This window comes from Desmodus rotundus, chromosome 13, assembly GCF_022682495.2.
Source record: "Desmodus rotundus isolate HL8 chromosome 13, HLdesRot8A.1, whole genome shotgun sequence".
Classification (NCBI taxonomy): Eukaryota; Metazoa; Chordata; class Mammalia; order Chiroptera; family Phyllostomidae; genus Desmodus; species Desmodus rotundus.
The window spans coordinates 74817172-74842732 of NC_071399.1; the positions used below are offsets into that span (position 1 = coordinate 74817172).

Sequence of the window (25561 nt, forward strand, 5' to 3'; positions counted from 1 at the left end):
AAGAAGAATAGCAAAAACCTTCATGATCTGAGGCAACCTGTCACCAGACATGAAGAATAAATGACATAAGGACACAATATATAAGATATGCCAACATATAAAGACTAAATTGACAATTAACAAGAAAAAAAGCGTGTTTCAAGTTCATCAATGCTAGGTTGAAAACAACTTATTTATAAACTAGACTGTAAGACAAGTTGGAGCACGAAGCTCAAAGGATTACCAGATTTATGTCCATTTTAAACACGGTATATTCGCTTCCATCTATAAACCTGACAATTCATTTCTGCTTGATCTTGACTGGAAAGCTACAGGGCAGAGCTGCCCCTAGCTATGGGGAAGAAAAGTACTATTGAAGAAACTGCAGTCCAGGTCAAATGTGAAAATGACAAAAGGCTTCTTCAGGCTTGAGAGCAAGTCTTCCGACTGTGTAGTTTCAAAAAGATTTTCTCTTTATCCTTTCGTTTTCCATTATATAATGTTATAAGACAGCATCTTCAGGAAAATATCAAGTAACATCTGCCAGTTTGAAAGAAACCTATGGTCCCAAAGTTCGGTTCATTCTTCACCATGAATATGGTACATATTTATAAAACACAGAAAGCCATACTTGCATTGTTAAAAGTCACATTTAATATATTAAATAATGTAGAGGGATGCAAGCTGAAGACAGTAACAAGTTATTTTTACATCATGGTGGAATAAATAAAACAGTTGAATGTAGACCATTTGAAAATGGTCCCAGTCACAATCCCTATTAAATGATGAGGGTTTCTCAGAAGTAAATCGCTTCTATTAGTATCCATCTGTTGGGAAAAGGTTAAGAATTTGCTTTCAGCCCTGGCTGGGTAGCTCAGTTGGTTAGAGCATCATTCTGATACGCCAAGGTTGCAAGTTCGATCCCTGGTCAGGGCACATAGAAGAGTCAACAAATGAATGCATAAATAAGTAGGATAACAAATTGATGTCTCTCCCTCTGACCCCAATATCAATAAAAAAAGATTTTGAAAAAAAGAATTTTCTTTCAGGATATTATCCTAAAATGACTTGCACAAAGATATAGCGATAGGGATACTCATTATAGTATAATTTATATTGCAAAAACTTGGAAGAAACTTCTATTCTAATGTATTAATCAATGAAATATATTTTATAACATTAAGATGATAATGTGGAAGACTATTAAATGCCCTGGAAATATATTCAGAATGTGTGAAAAGGATAGGTTAAAAAGCAATATGCAGCATTAGATCACTTTTTTATATGTACAAATACACATAGGAAAAACACAGGAAGGGCATTCACCAATACATTACAGTGTTTATAAATGGGAAGTGAAGTTACAATTAATCCGATTTTTTTGTTTATATGGTACCTACACAATAAACACAGTGTGGCTCAGTTGGTTAGAGCACCATCCCAATACACCAAGGTTGTGGGCTCGATATCCGATCAGGGCACACACAAGTAGCAACCAATGAGTGCATAAATAAGTGGAACAACAAATCAGTATTTCTCTCTCTCTGTCTCTCATTCTCCCCCTCTTCTCACTCTTTCTAAAATTAATAAACAAATAAACTCTGTGTTTCGCATATTCACAACTGTAAAACTACTTTTGCCCCACTCTATATAATCCCTTTTACTGTATGTATACAAGAGGGTACATATTATTTTAAAATATTTATTATTACAATTTATTATTACTATTTATATTATTCAGACTAGAGACATGGCCTAAACTTGTAATACTGAAATAAAAAAAATCTGTACACATATCTGAAAAGATAGTCATTTATAAGATTTCTTTAATGAGTCCTCTGTTTTCCAAAGTAGCTTTATTTGTGAAATATACATAAAATGTGGCATCTACCTTAATATAGTGTCATTTACACTAATTTGAATATATTTATATACAGCAAAGCTCAAATAAATGTTTGACTAAGTTATAAAAATATATTAAAAATTAACAAGCAGGATGGGAGCCACTATCCTTCTCAATGTGATCTTCAGAAGTAGTTCTCTATCATTTTCAGAGGGTCAAGTGCATACAAGTAATATTGCTGCTTACCATGAAATTACTGATCGATACATTAGCATTCAAGATTTTAACATAAACAAATTCCTTTACAATGTATTAATGGTATAAGCAAATTCAAAGACCTTCCAATTGAGAATCTATTATGCATTTGCCCAGTATTCCACAAATTTAAGATTTACTGCCTCAGAATTTATAAGATATAAATTTCTTCTTATAAATATAAATATAATATAAAAATATAAATATAATATAAATAATTTATATTTAGATTTGATAGGAGTAAAACCTCAAAATTAAAGCAAAATGGATGGTGCCCAAAGTGCCATATTATTAAAACTATAAATAATGGAATTTAAAAAAAATTCCTGACCTGCTCTGAAATCTTTGCCTCTAAAACCCTTTAAGATATAAGAAAACCCAAAGCACACTGCTGTTAAGTATAAAAGTAAACAGAAGGTTCTTTATCACAGACTATAAGAGAGTCAAAGTTGTGGTTTTATTAAGAGCAACAAAGTCACATCACCCCACTAATTCAGCAGCTGAAAGGCCTTGGTAGAGTAAGAGTGGGGGACCCAGACGCAGATGGGCAACAATTTAAAATCAAGTATTTTTTTAGATTTCATTTATTTATTTTTAGAGAGAGGGGAAGGGAGGAAGAGAGGGAGAGAGACATTGATGTGAGAGAGAAACAATGATCAGCTGCCTTTTGGATGCCCCCAACCAGGGACCTGACCCACAAGCCAGGCACGTGTACCCACCAGGAATTGAACCAATGACCTTTCAATTTGCAGGACAACACCCAACCCACTGAGCCACACCAGTAAGGGCAAAATCAAATATTAAAACACTGTATACTATATTCCTGGTGATTGTTTTTTTCCCTCAAATGCAGTAACCTTATGTAGACTATAAAATGTTTTGCACATTGCCCTGCCAAGTGGCTCAGCTGGTGAGAGCACCGCCCATACACCAAAAGGCTGCTGGTTCCATTCCTGGTCAGGGCATGTATGTAGGTTGCCAGTTCCATCCAGCTGGGGTGTGTACAAGGGGCAACCAATCGCTGTTTCTCTCTCACATCGATATCTCTCTCTCTGTCTCTCTCTCTCTAAAATCAGTAAACATATCCTCAGGTGAGGATTAAAAAAATGTTTTGTATGTCAAGACTTTTTCAACCTATTTGTAAGCAAGCACTATTCCTTGCTAACCAACCTTTATATGCCTAATTGGCCTAACATGCACTTCTCTTAAAATCAACTGGGAAGAAAACAAATGAAGCGCTCACTGACATACCTGGTAACGTGACAGTGCCATCTTGTTCCAGTGTTTCCGGGCTTATTCTTACGGCTGTCATGCTGTGGTTATTCACATCTCTATACAGTAAGTAACCCTGATAACAACAAGAAGATTACTAAATCATACGTTAAGATATTCCTTCACTACCAACTTAGCAGAAAAATTAGCCACACAGTTCTGTACTATAGTTTTATGTGGTACAAGAATATATCACTATTGATGTCTAAAGCAGATTCAAGACCAAGAATATAGGAACACGGGTAAATTTAGTAAGAGGAGAAATGTACACCACTGGGTATCAATTAACCTGTCCTGTTCTCAGATACATATATTAGGCACTCTGCACGGGACAGGGCACTTAGTTCAAGATTATTATATCACTTGCTAAGTACATAACAGAAATATCACTTGATAAGTAAATAGAAATGACCACTGCTACTTTAATAATACTTTAAGGAACAATAACTGAAATAGTTAGGTTAATATTTAAAAATAAATAGTAGTTTTAGATGAAGTGATATGCCACTGAACGCATTTTTGCAATAATTTTCCGTTTCACTATTTCTTAGATAAAATACAGTAGATAAAAATTCAATGACACATTTGAACCAGGTTATTTTAAGAGATAATTACTGAGAAAGACATTTAAAATTTTAATTCCAAACCCCCTCCAATAGTTGATTTAGCATGATTAATTTTCATATAACAACAGTAATTTATTTAACTTTCAAAATGCTTTCGAATATCTTTTACTATTTGATGCCGACAGCAAACTATGAGCTGGGCAAGAGGTATCTTTATTCTCTATCCCTCCACAAGGGAACCTGGCTTCACCTCTCCGGTTGGGATAGCACAGAAATAAAGACCCTGCCCCTCTGTGCATCCTGTACTTGCTTCTCTCCACAGGAGGAGGGGTGATGTATCTGACTGTGGACACCGAGTTGGCTGTGTTAGTCAGCTGATAATGGCAGCATTAAGAAAGCAACACAGGCCCAGCTCTTTTCTCTCTTTGGCGCTACTTTGCACGATCCTCCATGCAGGCAGCTGTCTACTGGAAAGGTCACAGTCTGTTCCCTGCCAGGTACTGGTCTGGATGCAGAACAAATGAGTTTATGAAAAGAAGTTCTAATTTGGCCTCAGGTCACAACGATTCCCAATTCAGATTTGCTAACAATAAAGGCAGTCTTTGATTCTTATCTAGAGGCTCACTTAAGCAAGTTGTTCATTTTCCTCCCCATTTTATAGCTAAATCACCAAGCATCAAATGTTAACTGAGTTAGTTGTCTGAAGTCACACAGCTAGTAAGAAGCAGAGCCAGAATTAAAAGTAAACATAAATTCTAAGCCAATGTTCTTTACACCACATTATGCCACTGTTACAATATACCATATTTGTATAGATAGAAATGATATTATTTATTAATTAAACAAGTACAAACCACATGTTTTTTAAAATGAGAAAGAAAAGTTTGTTTTATTATGGATATTCCCCTACCTGAGCATACCCTAACCAAGATTTTTTTTCTTTTCTGTTTCTGATGCGAGATGTGGAATTATATATATGGCCCTGCAAAATAACAAAAGTTAGTCTATCAACAGTTTCATTATTAATAACCAATAAAAAACCAAAAATTGATGAATGACATGTAATGCATTTGTTTCCATTATGAATCCATTATGATTTCCAAAGAAGTACTATTAAATCAAAATTAGATGGTACTCTGAAAATGAAGGTAGAAACAAACAGAACAGAATCAGTGTGGACATAACCTCTGCTATGATAGAGAACTATAAAAAAATCACATTACCCTCACTGTTCCACTGTATCCAGAGCCTATTTTGTATAATCCATCCTTGCACAACAGATAAAGGAAGAATCCGTCATTCTGAAGTAGACATTGATCATCTTCATCAACAGATATTTCTTTTAATGGCCACCTGTGCATTAAAGCTGCTTTTTTAATGCCATTGCTAAACCAGTCCTGAATTTGAATTTTTCCCACTAACACTGCCTGAACACTTCTCTGTAGTGAATTCAGTATTGTTGGCACCTAGTCAAAAAAGAGAAGAAAATAAAAACCAAAATGACATTGTGAAATATCCCAAACATAAAACAGGCAAAATGAAGACAGTTTAACCACATATCATCATTTATAAGAAAATAAATTACTGTAATTGCATGAACAGCATAAAAACCTAGGAATAAATCTAACCAAGGAGGTGAAAGACCTGTAATCTGGAAACTCTAAAAGACTGATGAAAGAAACAGAAGATGACACAACAAATGGAAAGACATACTGTGCTCGTGGATGAGAAGAATTAATGCTGTTACAGCGTCCGTACTACCCAAAGCAATCTACAGATTCACCACATTCCCTACCAAAATACCAATGGCATTTTCACAGAACTAGAACCTATAGCCCTAAAGTGTATATGGAGGCACAAGAGACCCTGAATAGCCAAAGCAATCTTGAGAAAGAACAACAAAGCTCAGATATTGAAAAGAATCGGATAGCAGCTGGTAGGTTAGGTCACTGGGAGGTAGAGACTCTTGTAGTGGCCCCAAAGGGAGGTAACAACGAACTAACTCAGACCAAGTTAAATGTAATGGGGGAAATGGAGGCTGGATCCACTTCCTGTCCAAAGGACTTTGTTTAAATCCTAGGTCTTGCCTATTACCAGCTCAGGGATCTTGGCCAAGCTGTTTCATTTTCAGAAACTCGGTTCTCATAGATGCAGTATGACTATAAACAATGCACTTCATACTGTTCATCTGAGAGGCTTACATGGCTGTATTAATATTGTTATTTGAGAGGAAACACTGGCCAAATCTGACACCGACATTAGTTTCAGGAGGGGACATGGGGAAAAGGAGAGGTCTCCAGGAGGGATCAGTAAAACTCCCTGCTGCTGCCCTCTCGGGGACATTCCTGAGGGAGTTTCCTCGGAAGAAGCAGTTCCCACTTTCGAAGTTAAGGAGCTGTGTCTCCTGGCAAGCGCCACAGTAGCAGAACTGGGGGAAGAAGCCAGGGCTCAGACGCAGTGCTAGTTTACTGAGTGGTCTCTACTCCTCTGCAAAGATAATCTGCATCTAACAAGCTCATGTTTCCTCTGCTTCTTTCTTCTCTCCTGCTGTGAGACGTACTTTGCTAGTGTTAGCTCGTCTGAACCTCCCAGCGACTTTGACAGGTAGATGACGGTGGTCTTATTTCTCTTGTTTATATCCCTTCCCCTCTCCCCCCCACTGTCCCCCACCTTACAGATTAGAAAACTAAGTTCAGATGACATTACATGTTCAGGGCACACAACTAGCCAGTGGAAGGTTGAGAAACCCATCTCCAGGACTAGCTATCGCTTCTATACTCCCGTGCTTACCTTGTGGATAATTTATTTCTCTTCTACTTTAGCAGAGTGCTTGCAAACTGACCATGGGGGACTATGAAAAAATAGTAATTTTTACACATTAAAAGTGTGCATTGCAGAAGATTATCTGGCATAGATGGTGACCAGTGCCCTTTTCAATTGGCTGCGTCTGTGATGAATCTGGCAGAAATCAGGACCCAAATCAGAGCCATTGAAATGGAACAAGCCGGGGGGTGGGGGGGCAGGGAATCCCCTCTGTTTTAATTTTTATAGAAATTCTCTAAAATTATTCTCCACCTTGTTTTGGTGTATTTTTAAGTTAGATTATAGGATGGTTAGTCTGCTTCTAAAAGCATTTTAGGCTAATCGGATTTACTCCTGGGACCTGGGGTGTGAGAGTGGAGTTGGGGAAGTGGTAGAGTGGGAAAAGGGAAGAGGTAAGATGGTTTCTGTGGAATCTGAGATGCCAACAGGATGTTAGGTTACGTGGGAGCTCTCTGGTGCAGGTGACAGAGACCTATCAGCTAAGGAAATCACAAACAGGACTTCATAATCAAGACTTCACATCATCCTTTAGTTTTTCCTTGTCTGGGAAGCTCTTTATCTGCCCCTCAATTCTAAATGACATCTTTACAGGGTAGAGCAATATTGGCTGTAGGTACCTGCTTTGAATATTTCTTGCCAAAGGAGTTCATCATCACCAAACCATTATTATATGAAATGTAAAAGGAACTTATTTAAGAAAAAGATCAAAACTTAGAACATTAAAATGGTAATAAATACATATCAACAAATGAATCTAAAAAAACAAACTAAGAAGAACAGGAACAGAATCATTGACACAGAGAGTATTTTGATAGTTACCAACTGGGAGGTGGGTGTGGGGAAATGGGTGAAGAGGTGAGAGGATGAAGAAGTACAAATAGGTAGTTACAGAATAGCCATGGGGTTATAAAGTACAGGAAAAGTAGCCATTATAAAGTATAGGAAATGGAGCAGCCAAAGAACCTATGCAAGACCCACAGACATGAACCATAGTGTGGGGATTGCCTGAGGGAGTGGGGGGTGCTTAGTGGAGGGGGCAAAGAGGGAAAAATTGGGACAACTATAATAGCATAATCAATAAAATTTTAAAATATTTTTAAAAGATGTGGTACATATACATAATAAAATATTACTCAGCCATGAAAAAGAATGAAACCTTGTCGCTTGCAACAACATGGATGAACCTAGACGGTATTATGCTAAGTGAAATAAATTACACAGAGAGAAAGAAATACCACTTATATATGAAACTAAAAAACAAAACAAAACAGAAACAGACTCAGGCAGAGAAGAAACCTGACAGTTGCCAGGGGGAAGGAAAGGGGGTGATGAGTAAAACAGATAAAAGGGATTAAGAGCTGTACGTTTTAGTTTTAAAATAAAAAAGCCACAGGGATGCAATGCACAGCATAGGGGACATAGTCAATAATACTGTAACAACTATGTATGGTAACAGATAATTACTAGACTTACTGTGACGATTATTTTCTAAGGGACACAAATGTCATACGACTATGTTGTACACTGAAACCGCTATAATGTTGTATATCAATGTTTCAATAGGTAAGAGAAAACAAATCGTTCAAAATGATCACATTCAGCATGTCAGCAAAAACTACAAACTAGATCATCTATAAAAAACAAATCTCAAGCAGGCCAAAATGAAAATGTTAAATCCAAGTAATATTAACCTGAATTTTTTACCAAAATCCCTGAACTATGTATCTTTCTCCAAAACACCAGGTATCCAGTACTGTTTATTGTTTTAAGTTTTATAGATGAAAACAGATTAGTAATAAGTTTACAATAGATATAAATAATTTGTTGCACTAGAGTATACTCAAGCCAAATGATATCTTTTATATGATATGAATAATCATTAATAGCTCCATGATAATTAAGCACAAAATTAAGCATAAGAGAAACAATGCTGCTTCTACAGATAAAATAAAATTTTCAGTGTTTTTCTTCAACTTTGATTCTCCACTATTCCTAATACCCATTAGCACCATCAATTTTGCAGGATATGAAAACTTAACTGTGCATTCCTTCAGCATTCATTTAACTAATATTTATCAAAGACCTGGCTTTGTAAATGAGTGCACAGTCGCCAGCACAGGACCCACACTGACACCAGAGGAAATTGTGTTCCGTATCTTTCAGTTCTGTTTCCCCACCCAAGGACTACGGCCACACATCCAGCCACAGAGCCAGACCCGGGGCTCCAGAACGGGCCATGGTTCTACGTCTGTGCTATGGCAGCCACCAGCCACAGAGGGCTCCTGAGGTCTTGAAATGTGGTTAGTGTAACTTGGGATGTGCTTTAAATGTAAAGTACGCACTAAATTTGAAGATATTGTATAAACACAAGAATACAAAATCTCATTATTAATTTTATATTGATTACATGTTGAAAATTTTCTTTTTGACATACTGAGATGAGTAAAATATGTTAAAATTAACTTCACCTGTTTCTTTTCGCCTTTTTAATGTAGCTAATAAAAAATTTTTAATTGCTTATGTGGATTACACTATATTTCTATTGGACAACATTGTTCTAAAGGGTAGCACTTTCAAAGGGATAACTTGCTCAGATATAATTCTCTTCCCCTTCCAGTTCTACAGCCTCTGACTCAGCCAAAATATATAACTTTCATATATATATATATATATATAGCTGAATACAAGTTCTCTCCCTAGAAGCAGCTACATTAAACTCAGAGCTGTTTTTATCCAGAAATGATACCCACATTCCTATACAATACACCAAAGCTTCCATTTTATTTTAGTTTCAGATACTTTTCATTGGTGTCTACAATGAAAAATGATGCACCTCCTCCCTTCCCAAGTCCTCAAATTGAGCTATATAATAATTTCTGGTTAAACTAGTATACAGATATCATTTATTATAACTGTGCAATCATGGTTCAGAACTGAGCCAAATTATATATTTCTCTCCTTGTATAACTTTTCTTTATTTCATTGAATCAACCATTGCCCCACTTTTGCATATGCTAAGTTTTCTCTTTAATTATCTTTAAGTGTTCCCCATACTCCTCTCAGTAAAATCAAATATCATTTCTATCTTTTACCCTTGGTAACACCCCTCAAGAGGCCCTGCTCCAATCCGGAATAAGGACAGGGAAAAGTAGAGAAGTTGAAACTGTTCCATACCTTGCATGTTTGAAAGCATCAGCATCCTTCCCCAGACATGACTGACAGTTGATCCAGGTATAATATAGTGAACACCATTCACCCCTAGGACTAATGCCAGTGTTGCTTTTGAGAAGTCACACTGGACTTTCTCATTCTCTATCCATATTTCCTTTTTTTATTTTTCACAGTTTGTCTCTCTGTGCTACATTTTGAATACCTTCTCCCTCACTATTTATTTCAGTTCACTATTTCTATCTTCAACTTTATTACCTACTGGTTAACCCATCCTTTAAATTTCTAGTTGCAATGATTTAGTTTTTCATTTCTAGATGTTCAATTTCATTTGTTTTCTAATTTGTCTGATTGCTTTTTATAGTCTTATTTCCTAATCATATTTTTGGTACTTTATCCTAACCATAAGAAATAAATCAGTATATATATTATTTATTCTATATCCAATAATTTCATTATCTAAAGACTTGGCAGAATTGTTTCTGCTATATTCATTTATACTAGCTTTCAACGATGGTGCTTTTTTTTCCATTGCATTTTGTTTGTGAGCTTAGATGCGGTAGTGTTTTGTCTGTGGGAAGCCTTTGAAGTCTGGAGTTCATCCCTCCAGAAAGGATTTTAATCTCCTTCAATAAAACCCCTTGAAGTATTACCACTCCTACCCCACTTTAAATTTTCAGCTTAAGCTTTTTAGAACAAGATAAGTAATGTGCTTTTGGATATCAAAACAATTTGAGATGTTAAGAGTTACACATTCTGCAGGAAAACTTTTCTCCCTCCACCCATACCCTGGCCAAGAGAGATTTGTGAAATGAAGCTGGCAGGTGGAACTGGGGCCAAATCATGAACACTGTAAGCTATGTTAAGATAACTGGTTTTAATGTGGTATTTGGGCTGGAGCTGGGGATGCAGCAATGAGGCAGGTCTACAGAGAACCTCAGCTGTTAACTCAGAGAATGCAGTAGTTCTGTGCAGCCAAGCGCTTGACCGTAATATTGCATCAGGAAGATACGCAATCAAGCGCTGCCTGTGTTATTTGACAATGCTCCGTACTAAACTATACTAAACTTTTTTCAGCCTTCAACACTCCACTCTTACTCTTACCTTTCTGTGCCTTAGCACGTGGATACCAAGAACATTCTCTCTCCACACCCCCAAGACTAACACCTCCTCCCTCTGGACTGATTCATTTCAACTCATCGCTTAAATCTCACCTCATATCCCCCAGGATGTCTACACCAAAAACAAACAAAAAAAAACCCCAAAAAACAAACAAACAAACAAAAAATCACATGGATGCCTAAAAAGCTCATGTGTTTATGGTCACTATATTTTTTAAATTTGGTATATGACATCATAATGTTTATTACTTTATTGAAATTTAAGAAGAATTTGTATTATTTTCAGCAAATATTTAAATTAAAATTTGCCAAACCCCTTAAAGCACAGCAGAATGTATTTTGAAAACCACTGCATAGAGGAACTTCAAAACAATTAAGGATCATAAAGAGAGAAAAAAGGATTTCAGCCAGGTCAGAAAGAGGAAAAGAGTAAGAACAGAAAACTAGAGTAAGGAACTGCTCAACTGCTCATGCTTGACAGGAAGAGTTCGGTATCATGGAGTTAGTCACAGAAAATGACCCACTATACTCCTTTTGCTGTCTTCGGCCTGCTAGTAACAGGAGTGAGGCAGCCCTTCCATCTGTTCTGGAGATTGTCCAAGGGGCCAGAGAAAAGCACGTAACAGAGACTTAAAACTGTAACTTCTTCCAAAAGAATTAAATCAAGTTTAAATATAAGGAGGATGATATTTCCCACCACTAACAGTGATGAAGCGGTTAGTCCACAAATATTAAAAGCTTAGAATGCAATATGCAAAGCTGAAGTAGCTCAGGAACAAAATCTCTTCATGAAAAGCTATCCTACCCTACTTTAAACTCTCCATCAATCACAAATATAGTCGAATTATGTCATATGTTTTTATTTCAACAGAAAAAAGTTGTCTGGAAACTATATACTTGAGAAATTCTATACTTGAAAATTCAGGGCAAGAGGGGAGGCGGGGAGGAAAGAGAGCAAGATGCTGCAGAGAAAGATGAGGCTATGCTACTGATACAAAACCAAGCTCAAGATTTGAGTTTTTGCCATATTTCATTTTATTACCTTTAGTGCTGCAGGGTTAAACACACATATAGCTTAGCTCAAACATGAAAGATTATTTATATATTGACCTTGGGAAGGTCAAATTATTATATAGACTGAGAAAAAGCAGGGAAATCCTACTGACAAAAATCAGGATGAAATTTCAATTCAGCATCTTACAACTTTTTAAGCAGCTTTAAATATGAAATACCTGAATAGTTTGGCAAGCATGACTGCCATTGTTGGTGAGAATAGCAGAGATGGCCTGCAGTGTCCTTCCTGTTTCTCCCCAAGAAGCCACCAGACTAAAGAGGCAAGCACAGGAAAGTGCTGTCAGAGACTGTCCTGTGCTGTCATTCATTCCAGTACTTCGAACAGTGATTTCCAAAAGAAGCTGGAAGAGAGACTCTGTGAATAGAACAGAATTCAATTATAGTCATTTAACAGACAGAACATTAATGTATACATTCACTTATTTTTACCTTGCCTCATTATAAAAAAATATTGACGGCAGCTTAAATACTTATTTCACATTAATTCCTTTCTAGTTACCCTTTTCCTCCCAAAGTTAGAATATTTATATCAATAGGACCTTAGAAAACATTTAGTTCGGCTCTTCATTTTTGTAAATGAAGACACAGAATCCATCCAAGGTCATTTCAAAGAAACTTTCCTTAAGGGATTCACCTATGCCAGAATTATCCTATCAAATAACAGACTGCTCACGGCACTTATTTTTCCTTTAAACTTGGAAGAACAAGCTTCTTAAAATGTTAAGTATCCAGAAAATTATGTATTTGCAAAACAACAAAATACATAAAATACATGCTATAGTTTGTTTTAATATAAAACTGGCTTTATTGCTAGTATAGCAGTTCACACTTATAGAAGGGATATGTGATTCATTTTATACACTAGAAAAATCTCCACATTCTAGCATAGTATTTTTTAGTCACTTTCCTTCCTATCTCAGAGCCTTGCTTTCCTTAATAAATATCCAGATTCTTCAAAGGCCCACAGTTCACATCACAGAAAAACAATTAGCCGATTTCAAAATTATGTCTCCATTTCTATTTCTATTTCTTAAGAGCTCCTATCTTGCTTACAGAATATTGTTGAGCCTAAGTCAATAGCATGAAAGGCCAGTATTCATAAAACTCTAATACATTTTACAAAAAGCAAAGATTTTTACTTAATGGAAGGTGCTACTAATTCAGAAGCTTTATCTATGACACAAATAGACTTGTATCTATGATGATTACAAAAAATAGTCCTTTGTTTAGAAACGTTTGTGCTATTTGGGTTGGTAGCATTGGTCCCCTTTCTCCTACCTTTTAACTGTGCAGAGTAACACGTAAAGCTGAAGAAAGTTAGTATTAGATATTTTGACCAAAGGTTTAATAAGAACAATTTAAGTTAACAGTGACTATTGACTATAAGGCTTGATGATTTACCCAGATACCAAGGATTTATGTTTTACTATTTCTCCATCATCAGAATAGTCAAAATATATCTGTAACTTTTGAACAAAACTCTGGTAGAGCATAGCAAAATACCTTAAAATTTACCCCTGCTGTCTCAGCACCACAATTAAACAAAGACTGCCATGCAGGCTGCTATATGTGCTTCCTAAGAGAAGCTATTTCCATGAAAGGCTTCAATGCGGCTGAGCTCTCACCTAGGACCTCGGGTGGCTCTGACTGGAGGCCTTCCGGCTGCTGCCCCTGCAGCACGTTAAGCAGGGCTTGGAGACTCCTGAGGCACAAGGATGGATGAGAAAATCGTGTCTCCTTGATCAATTCGAAAACTTCACAAAGTCCAACCTCAATGATCTATTTAAGATGGAAAAAAAAATTATACCTTATAACATGTAAACTAGTAACACTTCCCAGGCAGTTTAATTGGTGTGGCTTACTTCCACAGCAAATGATTAATGTTGGAATATTTAAAAAGCATAAACAAAAAGAAACACATTAAAAAAAAGACAGCCAGTATGTTTACTTCAGGATTTAGATTTGAAAAAACATCCAGTTACATGTAAGGTTAAAAAAGAGTGTCACTGTTTAAAAAGTAGTTTTCGCATAATGAAGCCCTAATAAAATATTATGAAAATTATTTGTAACACTAAACTAAGTACTAGATTGTACTTACTAAGAAAAAAAACTATTAACTTATAAAGGTCATTAGTCTGTACTCAAGCAAAAATCAGCATTCTTTTGTTAAAAGTTATGTTAATTACTACTTATACCCAGAAAAAAAACTCAACATGGCACACAGGTGAAAAGAGTAAAGTAGGAGCTTTTAATCTTCACCTTTCCTATAATGGCACAATTGTCACATTATTATTATAAACAGTGTCCCTTCTTCTTTTAGGATTTATCATGAAAAGAATTTAAAACTGCCTAGCTAAAAGATCACCACTACTTGTACTTTAATTATCTTATCATTCCTCTTCAGGATCAATAAAATTTGACTCAGCATCTAGCAAAAGATAAGTCTAAAGAATGAGAGAGAAATGTGATGAACTAATATAAGAAGATACCTTCAGAGGACTAATATAACAATAGATAATAAGAATCTACTTCTCAAACAATGACACATATTTTCAGCAGGTGTTAAATTATTTGGAAAAGTAACACAAAAAGTTAAAGTAAGAATAATTAGTATAAAATCACCAAAGCATTAATTTTATTACACATAATAATGGAAGAATATTCTCTCTACTGAGGTATGTGCATTAATTCATATATGAGGTCTGTCTAGAAGGTATACAGCCAAGTAATATGAAAAATAGAGACATTTATTGAAGAAGATACAAGATACAACAATGTACATAGGACAATGATGTCTCAGTGCCCTTCAAAGTAGGCACCTTGGAACCTCACATAGTTCTCTAATCGCGATCAGCTGCCCCGTCTTGTTTTCCTGTATCACATCAATGGTCTGAAGTCTCTTCCCTTTCAAAGGTGATTTTAGTTTGGGGAGAAGCCAGAAGTTACAGGGCACCAAATCTGGGCTGTAGGGGGGCTGAGTCACCTGTGTGATTTGATGGTTTGCCAAAAAACTCTGCACAAGACATGATGCATGAGCAGGCGTGTTGTCATGATGAAGCTGCCAATCACCAGTTGCCCATAGCTGCACTCATCTGAATCGTCTGAATAGTTTCCAGGGAGGAATGTTGAGGTTTAACGAAAAATCTGATGCATATTGGTTGCCCTACCTGTTCAGTCATTTTGAAAGTGACAGCCACACAATACACATGGTCACTCACGTGCATCTACTTTCCCCACTGACTAGTGCAGTGAAGTTGTCATTGTTCACACATGTGCATTCCAGTCCACTCTCCTTGGCTGCCAGGTTACATCGATGTTGTGCAAACCATTCTCTTTATATTAACAATGGTTGGACTTTTTCTGGACAGACCTCATATATTACATGAACATTTCTTAAGCACTTATTTTGTACACCTTGTTACAGGAAATATAATGATATACTAGACCATGTTCTCTAAGAGTTTATAATGTAACAGGGTAAATGAGCCTTGTATATAATTCTTACCCAGTACAGACCTCTGTAACAGTATTGATTATGTTACGGTATAACTGAATATTTTTGTTTTCATTTTCACAATTAAACTGTGGTCTCTTATGGACAAGGGGCTTGACTTAACAACATTGATATCTCCAATTACTAACCTAGTGCCTGACACATAACAAATATTTAATTACTCTCTCAGCTGTGTGTAAAAACCACTGCAACTCAGAAATGTATTTTCCAGGCAAGGGTCAAATCTTGCAGGCAAGTCAGTTGCAGTTCTGATTATCATTGGAAGCTTTCTGAAAAATATAAATATCACTGGGAATTCAAAATAACTAGTAGAACTATTTTTAAAGAAGTCATCTAACGGCTAATACTACAAAAAATGTTTGTATAGAGTTTTAATTAAATGCACTAAGCAATGAAAATTTTCCATCTGATATAGTTTCTTTTCCTGGAATACACTAGAAAATAAAACTATGTTGTCCAAGTTTTCCATCTGCTTATATACTTGCAGGAAATAAATCTGAAGTCAAATATCTTATAAGTACAGAACATGGAGCTCTATTCTCAGGTGAATAGGAGACTGCTACACCCTATCAGTCTTTAAGATTGCTTACTCCACAACTACCAATGCTAACATTTCATTATTCAAAATAAAAGTGCTACACAGATGACATGTTTGGCTATGGTTTGTTTATAAGTACAATTTCTATAGCAATAAAGTACAGAACCTTGCCAAAAACAGTAAGGCTACTTACTGAACAAGCTTCTGAGTTGTCCCTCTGATAAGTTTAAGTTGTAATAATAAACATGACAACAGGCAACTCGGGGAGGCTGCCTAGGAGCAGAGCACCAGCTGGTTTTGGTGAGACATACCCCAAAACATGTTGGTCATACTGATCCTGACAAGAGAATTACCCATCTGTCTAAGTCAACCACTGTGGATTCTCACTAATTACCTGTATCTTAAAGTTCACTGTAGGTTTCTTTCTAATAAGGGGAAAACTAATTCATTTCCAAAATAGTAGTATGTATTCAATATGCAACAAATAAAACTCACCCTCAAGTTTCCCAATCATATTTAGTTTTGAATTAGTAAGCAGAGGAACAAAACATGTTGTGAATAAGGTTTTTTCTGAGGTTTGGCTGAGAGTTTTTTATCACATGTGTGAACTTTAAAATTGCACTTTACACTTAGAAGCTTGTCTTATAGTCAATGAGAACACACTCTACTCCCTGCTCCCTCAATATTAGGAAGAAAAAAGTAAGCAGGGGTGTCCAACCCGCAGCCCATGGGCCGCATGAGGCCCAGGACGGCTATGAACGCGGCCCAACATTTACTAATGTTTTAAGTAAATTTACTTAAAACATTATGAGATTTTCTTGTTTTTGTTAGTGTTTGTATATTTAATGTGTGGCCCAGAGACACCAAAAGGTCAAGCACCCCTGGATAAGGAGAAAACTATATAGTACTTCAAACACATAACGATTTCATTTGTGTAGACATATATTTTAATGTGTGTATATAAAAATGTTCACAGTGGGTATTTTTTGGTTAATAGAGTTTTAAAACTAACTTCAAACTTTTCATTATATTTTCTCTTTATAAAAAGTGTTCTGCATTTTTCAAATTATCTACAATGAATATGTCCTGCCCCTATAATTAGCAAAACTGATAAATGTAACTTTTAAATAGAATAGTTCATTATAATAATCAGATAACACAATAAGCTTTGACACTTTCAATAATAAACCATAACTACCAAAGAACACATTCTTCCACTTATTTTCAGAAAAGAATCCTTTGTACATTTACTGAATTTTATCTTTACTGTTGCTTTCAAATAATTAAATCCTGGAGGCTCTCTATTATACCTGAAAGAACACAAAATCGAAACAACTGTCTGATACAGCCAGTACAAGGTCACTGCTGGGGAACAGTGAGATAAAAACATACTTGGCCAAAGCAAAATGACTGAATAAGTCCTTCAAGTTTTATTTTGCTCTCCTCAACTCATATATTTCCAAAAGTAATTTTATTATTTCACTAACAAGTATGAACATAAAAAGTTTAATTGCATCACATTTAGATTTAACAATTAATTCTCTGCCATTAGAACAAGTTCTTGTATTACCTCTAATATTGATACTTCCAAAATACGTTTTAAAAAGCTCAAGAAGAAAACAAACATAGGCTTACATATTACTATAGAGTAAATTATACTGTTTTTAAAAATTGTTATATAAAGTAAATATTTGGTAGAGACAACCTTTAAAAATAATAAATAAATAAAAATGCAGAAAGGAAAGAGAGGCAGTTAGAATGCTAGGGGTTGGGGCATGGGTGGGGAGTGGCACAGTGTATGTTTTTGGCAGCCATCTGCAGGGCATAAAGGATTGATTGACACAAAAGAAAAAAGGATGAAGTCTTTAGGGTCTGAGGTGCCTGGAGTTTGAGGGCAGGCTGGCAATGCTGGCTCTTTCTTTTCCTTCTGCCAGTTCTGGGCCTCTACTCCAGATGCTCCTCTTTCATGTCAGTTCCTGCATTCTTTGTTGTTCCTCTCTTGCTCCTCTGGAATGTCTGGCTGTTGCTTTCCTTCTCACCTGAGGTTGCTTCCTCTTCTTTTTTCTCTCACATAATTGAGACAGTTTTTATTTTTTGCTAAAGTATCATTTTGACACATTTTTTTTTCCCGTTTTGAATTTTAAAAGTAAATTCAATTTGACTGTTACGTAGACCTTGCTTGTCAGGGTTTTTTGCTTTCCGTTTTTTTCGTGGGTCATTAATCATTAGCATTTTAAAAAGGACTTTTTTATTCCCACCTAAATGTTTCTATATTAAGTTATTTTACCCAAAATACAGTTTTCACACAGCTCAAACTGTCTTTAATTATTTTATTTCCAGATCTTCTAAGGAGTTCCAAATTTTATAGCTACATAATTTTTAATAGTAATATTTAGGAGTCATAATTTCTATCCAGTCATATTTGATAATAGTCATTCCACATATTTTGTTAAAAAGGATAGACTTAGTAGACTCATTTATTTACTTGTTAATTCAGTAAATTCTCTTTCAGCTTGTATCAAGTAACATGTTATATTATATTGTTATGTTATATTATTATGTTATTATATTATAATCAAAATAAACTAAATGATGAGACACAATCCCTACCCTTAAGGAAGTTGTATGTAGTAGGGACACCAGGCATATCTAGTGTCTTAAGGATTAAAGGGGCATGGTAGGTATGGAGGAACACACAAGGGAGTAAGGATGCAACACTGACTGGAAGGTGCACTTGCAGGCAGAAGCAAGAGCATCACTAGAAAAGTACCAGTGTTCTGTTTTGGCTAGAGTGGAGTGGCTGAATAGGGCGAAGGCAGAGAGAGCAGGAGCAAGAATTTGATCAGACTTGGATTTTCTAGTAAGGATACTGGGCTGCTAGTAAAATCAGTCCATGAGAGAACAGTGAGATCAGAGCAGGGGACCAGTTACGCAGCATTACATTACTCTAGAAAGTGTCAGTGGGGTTGGAATTAGTGTCATGGGAGTGCTAGGCATACAAGAAGTTTAATTTCCTTGGATAAAAAGTATTTCTTAACAAAGTAAAGAGTTCCTTGAAAAGTAATCAAATGTATATGCACCTACACATTTTCTTGTTGGCATCTAACCTGATACTTATGATGACAGCTATCATTTATTGAGCAGGCATGCATTCGACATTCATTAGCTCACTGATTCCTCCCTTACAACCCTATGAGTAGTTACTACCCCCATTACATTGATGTCAGAACTGAGGCACACAGAGGTCAAATAACTTTCCCAGATTCACACAGCTAGTATTTTTAATGGTGAGTGTTTGGACCCAGGCAGTTTGAACCTACTACTAATGTTCTCAATCAGTGTACCCTCTTGCCTGATGGGTCAGTACTTGATGAAAAAGTGTATTATTTGGGCTATGTGATTTTCTTTTAATTTTCTTTGAAAACCCCTTTGACTCTCCATCTTTGACAGTATCAATCATGCTTTAAAATGCTGTCTTAAGACCCTGGCCAGTGTGGCTCAGTTGGTTGGAGCATCGTCCCATAAACCGAAAGGCTGTGGGTTCAATCCCCGGTCAGGGCACATACCTAGGTTAAGAGTCCCATCCCCAGTCAGGGCATTTGGAGAAGGCAACCAATTGATGTTTCTTTCTCCCATCAATGTTTCTCTTTCTCTCTCCCCCTTCCTCCCCTTCTCTCTCTCTAAAAGCAATAGAAAAAAAAGTCCTTGGGTAAGAATGAAAAAAAAAAAATACTGCCTTAAGAATACCTGACATTTTATTTCTTACTCAGTAAAACCAGTCTAAGAATTGGTTGTTTTTGACTATGCAGCATCTTTTCATTTACACAATTATTGACCCTGTTAGCACTCCAGTTATAAAGTTGCATAGAGCTTTCCTGGCCTGCTCTAGATCTATTTTTACTCCTAAGCCATCTTAAGAAAATCTTAAGAAAAGCGAGCAATGCAAATATGTGTTATAGCCCAAACACCAGTAGGTTATGTACCTAAGTGAATCTTAGTGACTTACCTTTGGAAGCTTGATAGGGGGTTCTTTGGATTCTTCCTCTTCATCACTATCTGACTCTCCACTCTGCACAGAGTTCTTAGATGCAGCTGCCAATGATATTTCCTTTTTCTGCCATTCCAGAACACAATGACGTACATTGCAATAAATATTAAATGCAGAAGGATTGCTATGTAGTTTGATATCTGGTATAATTACTGTATTCTCCAAGTTTTCAAACTGAAAAATAAGATAAAATATTTCAATTTCATATTCCTTTCCATCATCAATTCTCATTTTAAATAAAAAATGGAAGATCAGAATTAGACATGCTAGATGACTTGCAGAAGCCACATAACTGGTAGAGCAAAGACAATCTCAGTCTACTGTTTCAACTTACAGCACCCTTTCTTTTGCACCATACTTTGCCACTTTCTGAGTAACAGCAATAACCAACTGGACAAGGGCTGGAAAGGAGCAGGCAAAGAACTTAACAAAAATACCCTTTTATCCCATGATAGGAATAGAGCCAACACAGCTTAACCAATACAGTATCAAAGAATATTAATTTGGGGCTTTTCAAAGGGACACCAAATGTATTGTTGAGTCTTCTACAAATGTTGAATTACATTCTGATTTCTTTTAAAAGTAGACATAGGGATTTAGCTCCTATCAGAGCTAAAAAGAAAAGCCCTTAACTTTAGCTAATTCTTTGAATTTCACTCTCATTCAAATAACGGTAATGTGAAGAAAACTGCAGATTATGAACACAGGCTTTCCTCAACTTCTTTCTCAGCTATCGGTCTTGGCAAATACTAAAAATCACATGCTTAGGAATTTAATTGTTAAAACTAAATAATTTTTATCTTGTCCTAGCATTTTATTCATCAGACCACAATATTTTTATATAAATATTTACAGAACTCTTTTAAGATATTCTAAAAATCCAAATTCCAACAATTAGTATATAGTTAGGAAGTATCCAAGAAAAATAAAATGACACCTCAAGTTCCAAAAACACTTGGTCTCAAAAAATTCTACCCTTCTTCCATAAATATCTGGGAAAAAACAGAATACTCTTTATTAAATAAAAAATGTACTAAAGTTAATTTACATATAATGTGTGACTATGTCCTCTAGAGATATTTTTTTAAAAAGTAAATGTTGGCAATCCAAATCCAACAATATATAAAAAGATAACTGATCATAATCAAGCCAAAAACAAGGCTGGCTCAACGTTGGAAAAGCAGTGTAATTTCTCCATACCAACAAAAGCAATAGAAAAAAATATTAAGATACTGTAAATAAAGATAGAAAAAGCATTTGACACAAATCAAATACCCATTCATGATAAAAAAAAAAGTCTAAGTAAACTAGAAACAGAATTTCTAAAACTCGATAAAGGGTATCTATGAAATACTAAACCTAACATAAACATAGTAAAAAACAATGCTTAAAAGTTAAGACTGCAAAGGAGGCAGAGATATCTATTCTAAGCAATTTGATTAACATTGTACTAGACAGGCCAGTGCAACAAGCCAAGAAAAAGTACAGTTAGAAAGAAAGAGTCTACAAAACAAATGCCTTTATTTGCAGAACATGTAAAGAATCTTAGAAAGTCTGCAAAAAAAAAAAAAAAAAGCCACTAGAAATAAGGTATAGATTTAGCAAAGTCACAGGATACCAGAATTATAGATAAAAATGAGTAATATATTGTGTCAGCCAAAAACTCCACTTAGTTTTTTTCCATAAAATAAAAGACATTTTCATTTTCATCAATAACTTTATTAATTTGGTTATTTTGAGTATATCGGCTACCTCCCACTATTGGCTTCTAGTGGGTAGAGGCCAGGGGGCTGCTAAACATCTTCCAATGCATAAGACAGCCCCACAGCAAAGAATTATTTGGCCAAAATGTCAAGAGTACCAAGAAACTTCACGAACCACCTTTGACACATTCGATCAGTCACAATCCCCTTCATACACTGCACAAATCTTTTTCTTTCTGCATTGCAGTTGCATTTTTACCCTTCTTGAAATAATAAAGCATAATACGCCAAGAAACTTAGTTTGATGTAGTCCCATTTGTTTATATTTTCTCTTTTTTCCCCCTTGCCTGGGGAGATACATCCAATAAAAAATTTCTACAAGCAATATCTGAGATTTTGCTGCCTATGTTTTCTTCTAGGATTTTTATGGTTTCAGGTCTAACATTTAAGTCTTTGATCCATTTTGAATTTATTCTTGTGTGTGGTATAAGAAGGTGGTCTAGTTTCATTTTTCTGCACATATCTGTCCAATTTTCCCAACACCGTTTATTATATAAACTCTCTTTAGCCCACTGTATGTGCTTGCTTCCTTTGTCGAATATTAATTGACTATAAAGGTGTGGGTTTATTTCTGGGCTCTCTACTCTGTTCCATTGATATATGTGTCTGTTCTTATGCCAGTGCCATGCTGTTTTGACCATCAACAAAATAAAAAGACAACCCACAGAATGGGAGAACATATTTGCTGATACATCTGATAAGGGGTTAATATCCAAAATGTATAAAGTAGTTCCAAAAAAACAAACAACCCAATGAAAAAAATGGGCAAAGGACTGGAATAGACACTTCTCCAAAGAGGACATACAGATGGCCAATAGACATATGAAAAGATGCTCAATGTCACTAATTATCACGAATTAGAGAAATGCAAATGAAAACCACAATAAGATACCATCTCACACCTGTCAGAATGGCCATCATCAAGAAATCAACAAACAACAAGGGCTGATGAGGAAATGGACAAAAGGGAACTCTTGTGCACTGTTGGTAGGAATGCAGACTGCTGCAGCCACTGTGGAAAACAGTATGGAGACACCTCAAAAAATTAAAAATGGATCTGCCTTTTGACCCAGCAATCCCACTTCTGGGAATATATCCAAAGGAACCTAAAATACTAACTCAAAAGAACAAAAGCACCCCTATGTTCATTGCAGCGTTATTTACAATCACCAAGATATGGAAGCAGCCCAAGTGTCCATCAATAAGTGAGTGGATAAAATAACTATGGGATATTTATGCAATGGAATTCTACTCAGTTGTAAAAAAGAAAATTTTACCCTTTGCAACAGCATGGATGGATCTGGAGAACATTATGCTAAGTGAAATAAGCCAGTAAGAGAAAGGCAAATACCGTATGATTTCACTCATATGTGGAATCTAATAAACTGAACTAACAAGCAAAACAGAGACAGACTCATAGATGAAAAGCAAATGAAAGCTACTGTAGGGGCTTTAGGGGGTGGAGGGATTGAACAAAAAGGAAAAAGGACTCATGGACACAGACGACAGTGTGGTGATTGCTGGGGGGAGAGGAGTTAAGGGGACCTAATGGTAATGGAAAAAAATACAATAAAGATTAAATAAAAAATAAAATCATGGAATGATGATTTTTAAAAAAGCGTAATATGCCAAAAATGCTACATATCTTCTTCCACATTATTTAAATGGCTGCACAGAAATTCACCAATTGTTTAAGTTTTTTAAAAATGCACACTATGACAGCTGTCACAATACAATCTAACAAAATAGTTTTGAATAAAGTTAAAGACAACTAAGCGCTACTAGAGCTGCAGAATGGAAAAAACTAAAGCTTTTTGGCCAACCTAATACCTATATACTAGGAGTGAACAATTGAAAATATAATTTTAAAAGTAATAGCGTTAAAGTTACAGTCTGGAAGAAAACATCTGCAAATCACTTATCTGAAGAAGGACTAGCACCTAGAACATACAAAAAAACTTTCATAGCTCGGTAAAAAACAAACAAGTAATCCAGTTAAAAAATGGACAAAAGTCATTAACAGACATGTCACTGAAGAAGATATACAGAAGTCAAATAAGCACATGAAAAAAGAGTCACTATCACAAATCATTGGGAAAATGTAAATTAAAACAAAAATGAGAACATATATGTGTATATATATAGTTATATATGTATATATCTTACATACCTATCAGATTGCCTGAATAAAAAATAGTGACACCAAATGCTGGTGAGACTGTGGAGAAATTGGATCTCTCATACATTACTGATACGAATGTAAGATGATACAGCCACTCTGGAAAAAAGTATGGCAGTTTCTTACAAAATTAAACATGTGCTTACAGTACAATACAACAACTGCATTCTTGGGCATTTGTACCAGAGAAATGAAAACTTATGTCATACAGAAACCAACACATGAATATGCACAGCAGCTTTATTCAAAATAACCAAAGGTGGAAACAACTGAGATGTTCTTTAGTGGGTGAATGGTTAAACAAACTGGTATACCCGTACCGAAGAATGTTTATTCAGCAAAAAAAAAAGAGAGGGTATAAACTAGTGCTATATGTACTAGTCTGGATGAATCTCAAGGGATTGTGCTGCGTGGGAAAAAGCCAACCTCTGAAGGTAACATACTGCATGATTTCATGACGGAGAACAGAGCTGTGGCTGCCAGAGGCTAGGGCAGGGTGAGGGTGGAAGATATAGATGGCTGTAGGCGGGGCACAAAGGATCCTTGTGATGGAACTGTTCTATATACTGACTGTAGTAGTAATCACACAGGCCCATGTCTGATAAAACTGCACAGAACTAAACATACACACACACAAACGACTACATGTAAAGTAAAACTGGTGAAATCTGAGTAAGATCAGTAGGTTCAATCCTGGTTGTGATGTACTATGTGATATACTGTGTGTTTACTATGCGAGACCTTACCAATGAGAGGAAATGGGTGAAGGGTATACAAGAGTTCTCTGTATTATTTCTAACAACTGCATTCACATAGCAATCATCTCAAAATTAAAAACAAACAATTTTAAGATAACAGCATTTATGATAACATCAAAAACATAAAATAATTACAGTTAAATTTAGTAAAATTCTACTGAAAACCAAAATAATGCTGCTGAGAAAAATTAAAGGAGACAAATAATGGAGAGCTAAATCATGTTCATTGATAGGAGATTCAGTTTCAGTAAAATGGCCATTATTCCTCAAATCTATAGATTCAATGCAATCCCAATAAAAATTCTAGAGGTTTTCTTTTTTTTAAATGGAAATTTACAAGCTGATTTTAAAATATATAGAAATATAAAGGATCTAAAGCTATTAAAGCAATTATTTTTCTAAAAAGGCTAAAGTTGAAAGACATATGATTTCAAAACTATTATAATACCGTAGGGTATTGATATAAAGATAGCTATATAGGTCAATTATACATAGTAAATTCCAATAATAGGTCCAAACAAATATGGTTAACTGATTTTTTACAAAAATGACAAAACATTCAACAGTAAAAGATAAGTCTTTTTGACAAATGATGCTGGATCGATTGAATACCAATGTGGGAAAAAATGAACATCAATCCTTATCTCATACCATATATAA

At 35.5% G+C, this 25561-nt stretch overlaps 1 protein-coding gene across 14 annotated transcripts in view; it reads right to left on the bottom strand.

Moving 5' to 3' along the window:
- Positions 1-25561, bottom strand: part of MYCBP2 (MYC binding protein 2) — a 262323-nt gene that overhangs the window by 197335 nt on the left and 39427 nt on the right. For all 14 annotated transcript variants that reach the window (XM_045201677.3, XM_045201639.3, XM_024568966.4 and 11 more), the window contains exons 3-8: positions 20160-20375; positions 13727-13880; positions 12260-12456; positions 5139-5381; positions 4826-4897; positions 3329-3425 (exon numbers count right to left, since the gene is read on the bottom strand). In XM_045201677.3, coding sequence (XP_045057612.2) covers positions 3329-3425; positions 4826-4897; positions 5139-5381; positions 12260-12456; positions 13727-13880; positions 20160-20375 — 979 coding nt within the window. The remainder of the gene's footprint in view (positions 1-3328; positions 3426-4825; positions 4898-5138; positions 5382-12259; positions 12457-13726; positions 13881-20159; positions 20376-25561) is intronic.